The sequence below is a fragment of the Typopeltis vanoorti genome, chromosome 5 (assembly GCF_054136105.1).
Source record: "Typopeltis vanoorti isolate ZY-2024b chromosome 5, IOZ_Tvanoo_1.0, whole genome shotgun sequence".
Taxonomy (NCBI): domain Eukaryota; kingdom Metazoa; phylum Arthropoda; class Arachnida; order Uropygi; family Thelyphonidae; genus Typopeltis; species Typopeltis vanoorti.
The window spans coordinates 3,134,699-3,148,069 of record NC_143553.1 but is presented as its reverse complement, the minus strand read 5'-3'; the positions used below and the strand labels follow the sequence as shown (position 1 = coordinate 3,148,069).

Genomic DNA, 13,371 nt, shown 5'->3' with positions numbered 1-13,371 from the left:
TGGATGTTTCTTTAACTTTGTATGTTTCTACCATAAGTTGATATATTATTTTTATCCTCGAAAATAATTTCACCAATGCTTTCTCAGTGGATCAGTATTTTCTTCCACTTTTGTCACCCAATTTTTGATATATGATTCACATTTTTATACTCCAGCTTTTTTTTTACTCAGGTAACGTTTATATAATTGAATCTATAGTTCATACAAATGAAGGTGTGAACTGTTTGATTCTTTTCTAACTGCAGCATGCATTTTTTTTTTTTTTTTTTTTAGTAATAAATTCTTCTTATCCTTCTCAACACTAATACCTTGTATATATCTTGTGCTGATTATATGCAGACTTCACTATAAGCATTACACATGTTCTCTCCATGTGAATTTATGCATGTTTCTACACAGACTTGCCACTGAATTAGAAACCATTATGAAGATGTGCGTAAATGTCACTTATGCAGTGTATATGCAAAATAATTGGTCATGTGCATCACTGTGTGTTCTAGGCAACTATTAAAGAATGATGCTGGACAATAATGGTCAGTAGTGTTGGTCACAATAGAAAAAACAAAGAATATTTTAGAATTCGGTCAAGGGCTTATTGTGGGTGCCCATCTGGCTGGAGCCATGATTTTGAAAACAGCAGAGCTTTCTGGTTTCTCAAAAGGTGAGATATCCTGTGTGTTTAACCAGTGAAAAAATAACCCACATTGCTTTGTTTGTCTAAGAGGCATAATTCTGGTCCCAAGACATTCTGTCGGGAACGAGATCACCATTGTCTGAGAAGGTGTTTACAGATAAACAGAACTTCCTGAGTGCAGATATTGACTAAAGCATCTCACCAAACTATGCTCAGGGATTGAAGAGAATTAGTATTAGCAGTCCCATGCCTATATGGAATCCACTGATTTCTGTGAAGTTTTAATTCAGTGGCCATTATGTGTATGGTGGATTGTGTGTAATAGTTAGTGTCCAAAGCAGCAGGTATTTGGCTTTATTAATGGAATTTTCAATGAATAACAGGTATTTGTGAACCTATCCATTGATTTTGACAAACTGAGCAGATAGCTTGAGCTATGCCATGGCTTAAGAAACTTCACAGGAAGGAAAATCCTTCCTCTGCAGACCGCACATCTTAAGCTATTCTACCATCCTGGCAAAAACAGTTGTTTTGCTAGACTTTCCTTTCCCATTGTCATTAGCTCTACTAACCCATTCCTGAATGCTTGCAATCAAGTTCTTTCTAATATTTTAATGTTATGAAATACTTCTGTTGAAGCCATCTATTCATTTCCCTAATTTTTCTCAGAACTGTGTTGTATGCAGCTGATTTACTGTTTTGATTGATTTCTCTCTTATTCCATATATTTATTTAGTTTGACTTCCTACCAGGTGAAAAATTTAATGAAAGACTTCTGAAATTCTTTTATATGGTCTGGATTTCTGGAAAAACTCCAAACTCTTGGAAAAAAGCATTGTTATTTCAATTTATAAGAAAAAAAGAAATAAAGATGACTGCAATAACTATAGGGGAATTAGTCTGCTAAATGCAGGGTACAAAATATATGCTGGAATATTAAAAGAGAAACTAAACATTTTTGCAGAGGACCAAATACTAGAAGAACAGAATGGATTCTGAAATGGTTGATTTTGCATAGACTCGATTTTTAATCTAAAACTATTAATTGAAAAGACAAGAGAATTTCAAAAAGAAACACACACGGTTTTCTTTGATGAAAGAGCCCTTGATCAAATTAATAAACAACAACAACAAAAAAAAATTAAAATATTAACTGATCTAAATATATCAAACTATCTCTTACAGTCTCAGGAAATAAAATAGTCAAATTAGAACAAATATTAGAATGGAAAGACATATCAGGAGGAGTACGGCAAGAATGTACCCTATTATCTCTGTTTTTAATCTATATATAAATAAAATTATAACAATCTGGAAACAGGATACCCCATTTGGTATCTAAACAAACCCACAAAGAAAAATAGATACAATATTATTTCAAGATTATCAAATTGTATTAGCTACATTAGAACATATCTGTAGAGATCAGTAAAATCATTAAATGAAATTTCAGAACAATATAATATGACAATATCAAAAGTAATGACAAAAATAATGACTTTCAATGGAGAAAATCCAATAAGAAGTAAAATAGTGGTAGATAAAAAATATTAGAACAAGTAAATACTTTCAAATACCTGGGATGTGACTTATCATATGAAGATGAAAAAGATATAGACATTAAAATATCAAATTTTGTTAATTTAAATGGCATAATAAATAATATATTTAAGCCATCCTTGGTAAAAAAAAAAAAAAAAAAAAAAAAAAAAAAAAAAAAAAAAAAAAAAAACACCAGAATCAGACTATATAACGACCTGTCTAAACAAACTGTATTATTATTATTATTTGTCACCTCCAGGGAGTCCAAAGACTCATCGAGGGAGGGCATCTACTCTGCTTCCACCATTCACAATCCACCAACTGACTGCAACTACACCAACGCCATCTACTGCCAACCACCACCACCATTATTATTTCCACAGACAATCACAAACATCCATGCCCACGGCAGGATTCGCGCCCACAGCAGGATTGAAACACGCAGCCTCTTGACTGGAGAGCGGACACACTAACAACTCATCCAGTCAGGCTGGCATTTATTATATTGAAGTGAAATGTTGACTATAAAAAAGATGAATGAAAAATGGATTCAAACAACAGAAATAAAATTACTTAGAAAAACAGATGGTTATACCAAGTGTGACCATAAAAAAAAAGAAATTTTATAATCCCTGAATATAAAACTGATTAACTACTATACTATATAAGTAAATATAAACAAAAAATGGTTAGAACATTTAAATCGAATGGACAATAGTAGACTGCCAAAAATACTATACAGTATTTTTATTTTTTTAATTTTTTTTTTTTTTAATATTTATATCTGTATTATATCTCCAAATATGCAGATATAAGTGGAAAAAGAAGAATTGGAAGATTAAGAAAGCGATGGCATGAGATAGGAACAGGCCACTTGGAAATTAAAATCCATGATAGGAAGAAGAAAATGAAGAGGACTTCCTACCATACCATCTCTGCTAATTCTGTTTTCTATTTCCATATTTAATTTCCCATCTTCACTATAATTGTGCATAAATGCTTTACTTGTTCTGTAGATTCTTGATTCAGGATGCAGTTCATTTGCATATTTGTTTTTTATTGGTGTTTTCATACCAAATTTATTACAGAAGATATTCTCTGACTAAAGTCAGAGATTCCTTGCAGACTTATAATAGATTTCTTTATAAGTATAACATCATTTGCATAAAGTAAACAGCTGAGATTTACATCTCCAGTTTTGATATCCAGTTTAATACCACTTTCCTTCATAATGTGATCCATAAAGATGATGAATAACAGTGGAGATAATTTGCATCTTTGACACCTGAAATTAACCTTCCATACCTCCTCCAATACTACCTGCTAACTTACAACTCAAATATAGACTATATTTTGCTTAGTATTATGTTTGATTTATAACTTGGATACTAAACTTAAAGAAAGCATACTGAACGTTTCTAGCAAATTAGTTGGCATGCACCCTAAAAGTACAAAGTCTAGCAGAAAAGTAATTATTTAAAATTTTTCTTTTTTTTTATCACGACAGTTGGCAGCACAGTTGAATTGACAGTTATTATTATTATTAACATGCACCTCCATGGAGTCCGGAGACTCGTCGCAGGAAATCCAATCTATCCACACAATTTATCATACCTCTCCTTGGACCTATTCCAATCATTCACAACTCTCCAGGCAAAAAATCTAGTCCTCACACTGCCACTAACCACACCTTTTTTCAACTTCCAGGAATGATCCCTTGTTCGGGTCCCTCTAGCCAAGTACTGAAACATTTCCCCTGCATTTATCCTATAAAACTCTTAAAGCAACTTAAATGTTTCTATCATATCCCTTCTTTTTCTCCTGTCAACCAATTTCTGCAATTCACATACCTTCAATCTATCTCATAAGGAACAGGCCACTTGCCTCTGAATCTTCTCCACTACTTCCTCATCCCCAAGAAACCCAAGGGACCAGACATCAGTACAGTAATCCGGATGTGGGTATAAAGGGGCATTTATTCCTTATAAAGAGGAATAACAACTTCCTTATCTCTACTTGTTAATGTGTTCGTTCTTCAATAGCCAAGTAATCTTATGGGCTACCTTAGCAATATGTCCTCTAAACTTTAACTCTCTGTCTACCTCCACCCTAAATCTCTAGCTTAATCTACTTCTTGGAGCACAGTGCCATCAATGTGATACACAGCATGTAATCCATTTATCTCATAATGCATAACTTTAAATTTCTCGACATTAAACTGACCCATTAACTTTTGCACATATTGAAAGCCTATTTAAATCATACTGCAAGCTCTCCACATTGTCTTAACTATTACTCTACCTAATTTTGCATCATTGGCAAACAACTGAATATTTCCTTTCAGGTAATTTCCTATATCATTTATGTACAAATTAAACAGCATTGAATCTTGTGGCACAACACTAGTCATCATCACCTATTTTCGCCTCGATTCTTCCCCTCCATATACCACGTTTTGATATCTGTCCAGTAGCCACTCTTATCCACTTAACCAGTGTCATGTCCATCCCCTTTGTTCTAATTTTCGTAACAGAGTTCCATGTGGTATTCTGTCAAAAGTGGTATTCCAGCAAAATCATCGTGTAGCCATTTCCTTTATCCAACTCAGCTGTTACTCTATTATAAAAAGTTAGTAAATTACTAACGCATGACCAACTGACCAACCCTTCACAAAGCCATGTTGACCCTCATACAGTATAATTTTTTTATCTACCCATTCTTGAATTCTCTTTTTACCAATTTTTCTAGTACTTTTATCACCAGACCTGAGATACTGATTGGTCTATAATTTGCTGCTGCAGTCTTAGAACTTTCCTTATACAAAGGAATTATTTTACCCTCTTTCCACTCCCTTGAAACTTTACCAGAGCCGAGACTTAAAGAGCCTAGTCATAGGCATTGCCGGTTACCTTGCACATTCTTGCAAAACTTAGCTGATATCCCATCTAATCCCACAGCTGTATTTACATTGAGATTCTGCAATATTGTAAAAATCTATTCATCCACCTCTATTCTCACATTAGTGTCTGTCACATAGGTTAAAGCAGTAACGTGTTCTCATTATGATGATATATCCTTGCAAAGTAGGCACTCACTAACTCAACTATTTTTATCCGTTAAATTAAAGATACCAAGAAATTATATACCTGGTTTAATCCTTTATCGAAGTGTAAGCAAAAAAGTTTGCACCTGAACCTGGACTGAGGCAATTCGTATATAGAAGCTTATGACTTCACATTACTTGCCTTAGTATCCCATATTGCAAAGCACATATCCTTACGGGTATGTATAATGCTATGCATTATGGGAAGGGTCACTACCCACGACCCTTTCCACATGGTGCCCACTTGGACTGGAATACTTGGAAAAATCTCAATAGACTATGAATAACAGGAGGCTGCAACCAAAATCCCATCAAATGGGGCTACCTCACTGGGCCAGATAATTGTGAGTGTGAGACACACCAGTCCATTGAACACCGTCTTTCTTGCCCCCTTTTTTTCAATCACCTTGCACAAAAGAGGACCGAAAACTGCATAGATAGATCAGTTGATTGCATAAGATACTGGAGGAACATCTGACCATATTCATTGTATATAACTTATGTATAGTTTTTTTCCCTTCATATTTTCTTATTGTTCCCTGTATAATTTGCCTATTAAATTTAAGCTGTTCTCGTTTGTAGTGTCCTAATTTGTTAATAATGTTGTGTCAATTACTCACTGCTGTAGTACTTATGTTTGGATATGAAATAAAAATAAAGTATACAGGAAGCCCATCCACACAGGCATATACATTCACAAATTTTCCAATCATCCCCATTTCAACAATATGGTGTAGTTAAAACACTAATCGGTAGAGCCTGTAACCCTTGTTCCATGAATCCTCTCTTGCAGCAGAACTTAATCATATATGCCATGCTTTATCTAATGACTACAGTTCCCACAGTATCAAAAAAAAATCAACCCTTCTTCCAGTCCTTGACCTTCTCTTTGGAAGTATTTTAGTATTGCTATCATCTTCCCTTCTGTCCAAGGCACGTCAGAAAAAATAGATAGAATCTTAAAGAAATACAACCTCTGCGCAGCTTTCAAGTCCCCACTTAAACTAGATACCTTTATCTGCCACACTGAAGACCAAGCCCCTCCTGTATCGGCTCCTGGAATATACTGAGTTCCCTGATCCTGCAAGTTGGTCCACTAAGGACAGACAGGAAGATTAGCCAACACCAGCCTGGAAGACCACAAAAAATACATCTGTCTGCAGTCATGACTATTGTCAATTGGGCCTTGCAGACCATGCTCCATTACAGTAATAGAAGAGAAAGACTGTTTTTGGAATCTGCAGCTACCCTCAGAAATCAACCATAATTTGAATAAATATGGTTGCATTAAACTTCCCAAAATATGGGAAACACTAATATTTCAAGCCCAGTTTACATCCTAGGCTGCCAACAGGTGCTCACATAGGACCCCCCACACACACACCTAGTTAGGACACTAGTCTTTCATCCACATGTTTCACCTAGTTTTGTGTTGTTGCCTTTGTGTGTGTTTTACAAGTCTCATATTGTACTCCCTGACGATGTCTCAATGATTGAGATAAAATATTGAAGAATTAAATATTATTTTAATGCTTTCTCAGTGTTGTTTCACTCCATTAATCCTTTAACATGAGGAAATAGAGAACAAAAATAAGCAAAACAGTTATGATGAGGAGTCATTTGAATAATTTTATATGGAATAAGAGAGAAATTAGCCAAAATAGCAGTATAAGAAAGTTTGAAATCAGTGTTAAGTTATTGATCTGAGAGTTGCTTATGAATAAAGCACTACAAATAAAGGGCAGAGACTAGAGACCACAGACATGAGAGTTTTGAGAAAATTAGGGATGTAAATAAATGGCATCAATGGTAAAGTCATATTAAAAATAAAAATGTTAGAAAAGAACTTGGCATTGTTGGCATTTTAGAATGTGTGAGCAGAGCTCACACATTCTAAAATGTATCTAAGTTGGTATCTTAATTTAAAAATAATGAGAGCAGAAAAGTTACTGAAACAAGTGTGTGATGCCAAGATTGCAGGGAGAAGACCCAGAAGAAGACAAGGTCTAGGTGGATTGATTTATTTAGAAAGTTCTGCAGATCAAAATATTAGATATGACAGTATTGGCATGCTGCCAATTATCAGCTGGATTTGGAGGGAAAATGTTCATAGCAGATTAATAATGATGTAAACTTAATCTTGTTGCACTATCAATCATAGCCTGATGATAAATATCAGGAAATTGATCGTGATGATGATTTCCATATTTAATTTGGGATCTCTTCTAAAAATTGGCCAAAATAGCTTATTTCTGTTCTCTATTTCCTCACTATTTGTTGAGAAATAGTGAGGAAATGTTGAGAAATGTTAAAGGATTAATGGAGTAAAATGTGTTACTCATTCTAATTCTGTATTCAGAATGCAGTTGAAGTTTTCTGTTTTCCTGCCTGTTTTTGTAGTTTTGGTCTGCTTATTGCTGATTTTCATGCCATATTTGCTATAGTTGTTATACATTTTAGTTAAGGAATGAACCCTATTAACTTTTGAACTGAATTTCTTTAAGAGTTAGCATCATCTGCATAAAGTAAAAAGCTGAGATTAATATCTCCAATTTTGAGCTGAGGTTGAATGCAACTTTCTTTCATAATATGATCCACATAGATCAGTGTTTCTCATAGTGTGGTACATGAAAGGTCTTCAGGGAGTACGTGACGATTTTTGACTATGCATCATTAACGCATGGAATCATTAAGAAAAAAAATTAATTTAAACGTGTATATTTCTTAATAAATTATATATATATATATATGTATGAATTCTCCTAATGTCGGGGCGATAGTAACTCGCTCCCTGCAGTAAATAACATGCCCTCTGCAACAGCTACTATACTGTAGATGCATGAAAAAAATTAGTTTTATTATGTCACTGAATAAGGTACAGAGACATTTGCAGGCTGTGTAATATATTTCTCAACAAATAGTGCAATTAGAGACAACTTGGATAAAAATGGCAGTAACTAATGAATCGCATGTCCCGTTCCACAGAAACTGCTGTATGGATTCAAGCAAAACCATATGTTGCTACCATCACATTGTGAACTTGTTAAAACTAAGAAATATATAGTGAATGTGTTTCAGATATTATGGAATTCGGTTGAGGAGAATTAGTATTTATTCAATTGTTGATATGAGAGCCAACTCAATTATCAGCTTGCTTTTGTCTTTGGATCGCACGATTGTTTGTTAATACTGCAGCAATCGCATGCACGTCTTCATAGCTGCTCTAGCTCTACTGGCCTACAATTGCTGTCTGTTTCACACTCTGCTTTCACTTCTCATTATGTATATTATCCCCTCTGTTATTCATTATCTATATGGATCACATTATGAAGGAAAGCGGTATTAAGCATGATATCAGAATTGGAGATGTTATTGACAGCTCTTTGCTTTATGTGGACGATGTTATACTTCTAAATAAATCCACTATGAGTTTGCAAGATTCCCTGACTAAATCGAATAACTGTCGTAATAGATATGGTATGAAGGTCAGCAATAAAAAGACAAAGACAATGAAAATAGACAGAATTGTTCAAAATGTCAACTGCATTGTGAATGGAGAACCTGTGGAACAAGTAAAACATTTCAGCTACTTAGGCACGATTTTTAGTGAAGATGGTAAATTAAATATGACAACAGAATCAACAAAGCTGGTATGGTAGGAAGTCAACTGAATAAATTCATATGGAATAAGAGAGAAATTAGTCGGAACACTAAATTAGCTGTATACAAGACAGTGTTCAAACCAGTTTTAACTTATGGATCTGAGAGCTGGGTCAGAAGTAAAACACTTGACCAAAGACTAGAGATTGCAGATATGAGAGTCCTGAGAAAGATTAGAGGCATTAACAGATGGCATCAATGGTAATATCATATTAAAAACGAGGATATTAGGAAAGACTTGACATCGTCAGCATTCATGAATGCGTTAGCAGAGCTAATCTCAGGTGGTATGGTCACTTAAACAGAATGGGCGAAGAAAGATTGCAAAACAAGTGTTCTCTGCCAGGTTGGCAGCAAAACGACCCAGAGGAAGACCGAGATATAGGTGGATTGATACAGTACAAAGTGCCTTAGACGATAGAAATATAAGATCTGATAATGTTGGAGTCTTGACAGGTAACACTGATTTGGAGGAAAATTGTAGATAGGAAGTTAGTAATGACGTAAATTTTTCATGTAGTACTATCATATTCTGTACACCCCTTGAGGGTACATGTCAGGAATTTGATGATGATGACGACAATAACATGGTCAATGAGACTTTTCTTATTCCTTGCCTCTTCTCTCCATGTGAATTTGTGCACATTTTCATGTTGGAACATGCTGTTAGTAATAACCAGTCTGTGCAGAAATCCAACAGGTATTTGCCATTATTATTAGCTTTGCTCTTTTCTCCAAATTTTCCTAAAATATATATTTGTATGTCTGACACTCAGTTCCCACTCTGCTATTTAGATCCCCAACAAGGACCAACTTTTCCTTTTTCATTGTGTCAGTTGCTTTCTCTAAAGCATCAAAAAATTCCTCCACTTCTACCCTTAGTAGAACCTTTTGCGGGACCATAGGCACAAATAAGTGTTCCAGTTCCCCATTCTCATATTTGCCCACATCACTCTATTTGAGACTGCCTGCCATTCAAGAAGATTATTTAGTGTTGAATACTATGGCTACTCCTTCTTTTCCGTGATTGTCATTGCCTGAATATAACATTTTGTATTTATTGCTCAGAAACATCTCACCAGTTTTTGTCTTTTTTGTTTCAGTCACCCCTATTATGTCGATCTGGTGCTTATCTAATTCCTCCGCTAGCTCCATTTCTTTGCCATTCAGGCTTCTTATGTTGATAGTACCGATCTTTAACTCTGGTGATGTTGAGTTGGGGTGTGTTTTCAGATTTGTTCCAGTAGCTGACGTTTTGCTGTTTGCCCTAGTTCCCTGGCAAAAACAACGGGGACCTTGTTTAACTGGGCGACGCCCCAGCCGGCATGAAATTTTGTCATGTTGTACCATCAGTTTTTATTTTGGTTTTAAGTTAATAAGAATACAATTTGATCAGCTAAATCCCAAATTACCAGCCCATCCTCGTTCGTTCAGTATCCAGGTAGATACCCAACAGGGTGCACCAGAAGAAAGTGAGGATCGGACATTAGGTCAGTAGCCCTGGTCGGTTCTCCGCATTCCTTTAGAGGCTATGTGAGGTCTCCTCTCAGTTATATAGCTTTGACCCTTAAGCATTTTTTTTATGACCCTCAAATTTTTATATATACAGATATATGAAGAATATAAATGAGGAATAATTCAGACATAACTTAGTAGGATGTTGCTGGCTGTTTTCTTATTCAGTGGCATCCTGGCATGTGGCAATATACATTCATCTGCTGTTAAAGGAAGAAAGTGTCATTGAAAGGAAGGGAAGTTGGAAAATGTGGGGGTAAAGAGGTGGGAGAATTATTGTTGAGGCAAAAGGGGTAAGCTTTACCCCTTTGGTAAAGAACTTTACCCCAGTTCCAAAAACTCGACTTTTTTATATTATTAGAAGTAGGAAGAGGAAGGTGAGAATAGGAATTTTTGGAGAAGAGGAACGATATGATGGGATAAAATTCCTCCACTTCTTCCTCCAAACCTTCTGTTTGGACTATAGGCACAAATAAATCCCGTTTTCCATTTTGATGTTGACCACAGCACTCAACTTGATATTGTCTGCCATCGATATGATGGGATACATCACATCAAGCATGAAGATACTCGATGTGTTGAAAACTAGTTTCTTTTCTATGATTGTCATTGCCTGAATATAGCATCTTGTTAGGAATTCTTTAGAAGACTCTTACCAGTTTTTGTCTTTTTTTTGTTTCAGTAACACCAATTATGTTGACATGGGATCCTAATACATATCTCCAGGAGACTGTATACTGGTTATTGGAGAGGTATACATGATTATTAACTTATGATAATTTTCCTCGAAGCTAGTCAATTTTGATGATGCCCGTTGGTTGGAGTTCAAATCCCATCTAGGATGCAAAGAAATTATTAGAGCTTTCCAACTGAAGATGAGTTACCTGATCTCATATGGAGGTGGCAGGACTTGTCCTCCTAGAAACTCCAGTTTTTCATCCCACAAAAAATAGGCAAACCATCTGTTTGAACATGCACAATTAACAGACATAATACACTGGCCTCATAACCTGAGTTGTTTCATCCATAAATCCAAATTCAGCCAACATCCAAATTAATCTGTTACTTGTCCAGACTCCAGTAGCACCAGCTCTTATATTTTGGAGTTCCAAAGCACTCCTTACTCTATCAATCCACCTAGATCTTGGTTTTTCTCTGAGTGTTTTTCCTATCATCCTGAACATCAACAACAAAAAATTGTTTTGCCAATCTTTCCTATCTGATTCTGTTTTAAGTGATTATACCACCTTAAATTATCTTTGCTTACACATCAGTGTCAACTTTTTCTTCCTAATATATTGGATTTTAATATAGTTCTGCTATTAATATGTTCATGCTGGCAGTATTCCACACGTGTTGCTCTGACTACATGAACTCCCTTTCTGTATATTTTCCCAAAGATTGTATGACATGTTATTTGCAACTTTTTGGTAGAATTAGCATTTGTGAATGTTTCCAGATTTGAGCAAGATGTCAGGAGAATCTTCAAGATGCCATGAAGATTCTCCTGACAAGTCCTGCCACCTCCATATCGTATTTCACTATGCCATTCATAAATTAATATTGCACTCAGCAATATCAAAAATTTCTCTTGTGATATTGCTGAGTGCAATATTAATTTATGAATGGCTTAAATTAATATTGGAAAAAAATGAGCAATCAGGGTAGCTCTATTCATTATAGGTTTTGCCAATGTATGTTTTAAATAGTATATGTAACCAGAAAAGAACCATCTCTCTCTCTCTCACTAACTTATTGTTCTTATAGGTTTCCTGGAATTTGAACAATGAAATATCAGCAGCTGGTGTCCAGCACAACTCCCGCATCTCTCCAGGACTGGCTGGAAGAAGAGCTAGAAAACTTAGGTATTGATGGAGTGTATACTCGATACATTTTGAGTTTGCTGCAACAGGACTCTGTCGACCTGGAGCCTTCGGAGTGTGAGCATATTTCTTTAAAACCCAACCATCAAAAATATGTCCAGCAGGTAAACATCTTGTTATTTATGTGCATTCTTTCTCTTTATGATCTTTAATTTTTCAGTATGCATCTATTATTATTATTATTTTTTCCATATTGTGTTAACCTGAAATAAAATATTGATTTCAGAGTATTTCCCTTCTATTTAATACATTTTAGAACTAGTGTTCCTACTAAGGAAGAGGAATTGGTATTCATGAAATAATTATCCCACTAAACTATTCAAGTTTGCCAACAAACTAAAACCCTACAATTCCAGACACCCCACCTAGATATGTGGGCTTTCGAAAATACATAAAGAAAAAGCACTGCTACACCCAATTGTAGATGGCATACCCATCTACAAACTAGCCAAACAGCCAAAGTGCCCACCCTCTCTTGACATAAAAAAGTCAGCTCACTTTAAGCCTTGTATACAAGACCTCGCTCTCCTTAACATTTAATAGTCAGTTTGACCTACCTCCTTATTCACAAATGTCCTACTTAAAGATAATTTTGATTTAATCCTCCCTTGATGAGTCCTTGACTCCTTGGAGGTCTCAGATAATAATAATAATAATCCAAGCAGAATTTTCTTCTGATATCTCAATCCTGTTTCCTTTCATTGTGATTTCAGTATATCATTTGGCAGGGAAAATTCTACACACAGAGGGAACAACTGTTGGCTCTCCTCTTTCTTCTACTCCACCCTCAGGAGAATAACTTCTTTATGGAGATGCTGTGTGGATGGGGGGATATATACTCGAGCTACACCAGATCTTACTTCTTTCAATATATGCTTAGTATATTATTATATCTGTAGACTGGTGAATGGTCTTCTACTTGTCTTTCCTCTCCTTTCTTCTAATCCTTATCTCCCCTCATACTCAAGTTGCTATTAGAGCAACTTGAGGATTAGGGAATGACTCTTTCCTCTCAAACTGTAGTTTCTGCTACC

At 35.3% G+C, this 13,371-nt stretch overlaps 1 protein-coding gene across 2 annotated transcripts in view; it reads left to right on the top strand.

Moving 5' to 3' along the window:
* The window catches only part of LOC150106190 (uncharacterized), a 303,918-nt gene that overhangs the window by 126,244 nt on the left and 164,303 nt on the right, over positions 1–13,371 (top strand). For both annotated transcript variants that reach the window (XM_090393027.1, XM_090393028.1), the window contains one exon: positions 12,222–12,441. In XM_090393027.1, coding sequence (XP_090249153.1) covers positions 12,241–12,441 — 201 coding nt within the window. In that variant the 5' untranslated portion in view covers positions 12,222–12,240. The remainder of the gene's footprint in view (positions 1–12,221; positions 12,442–13,371) is intronic.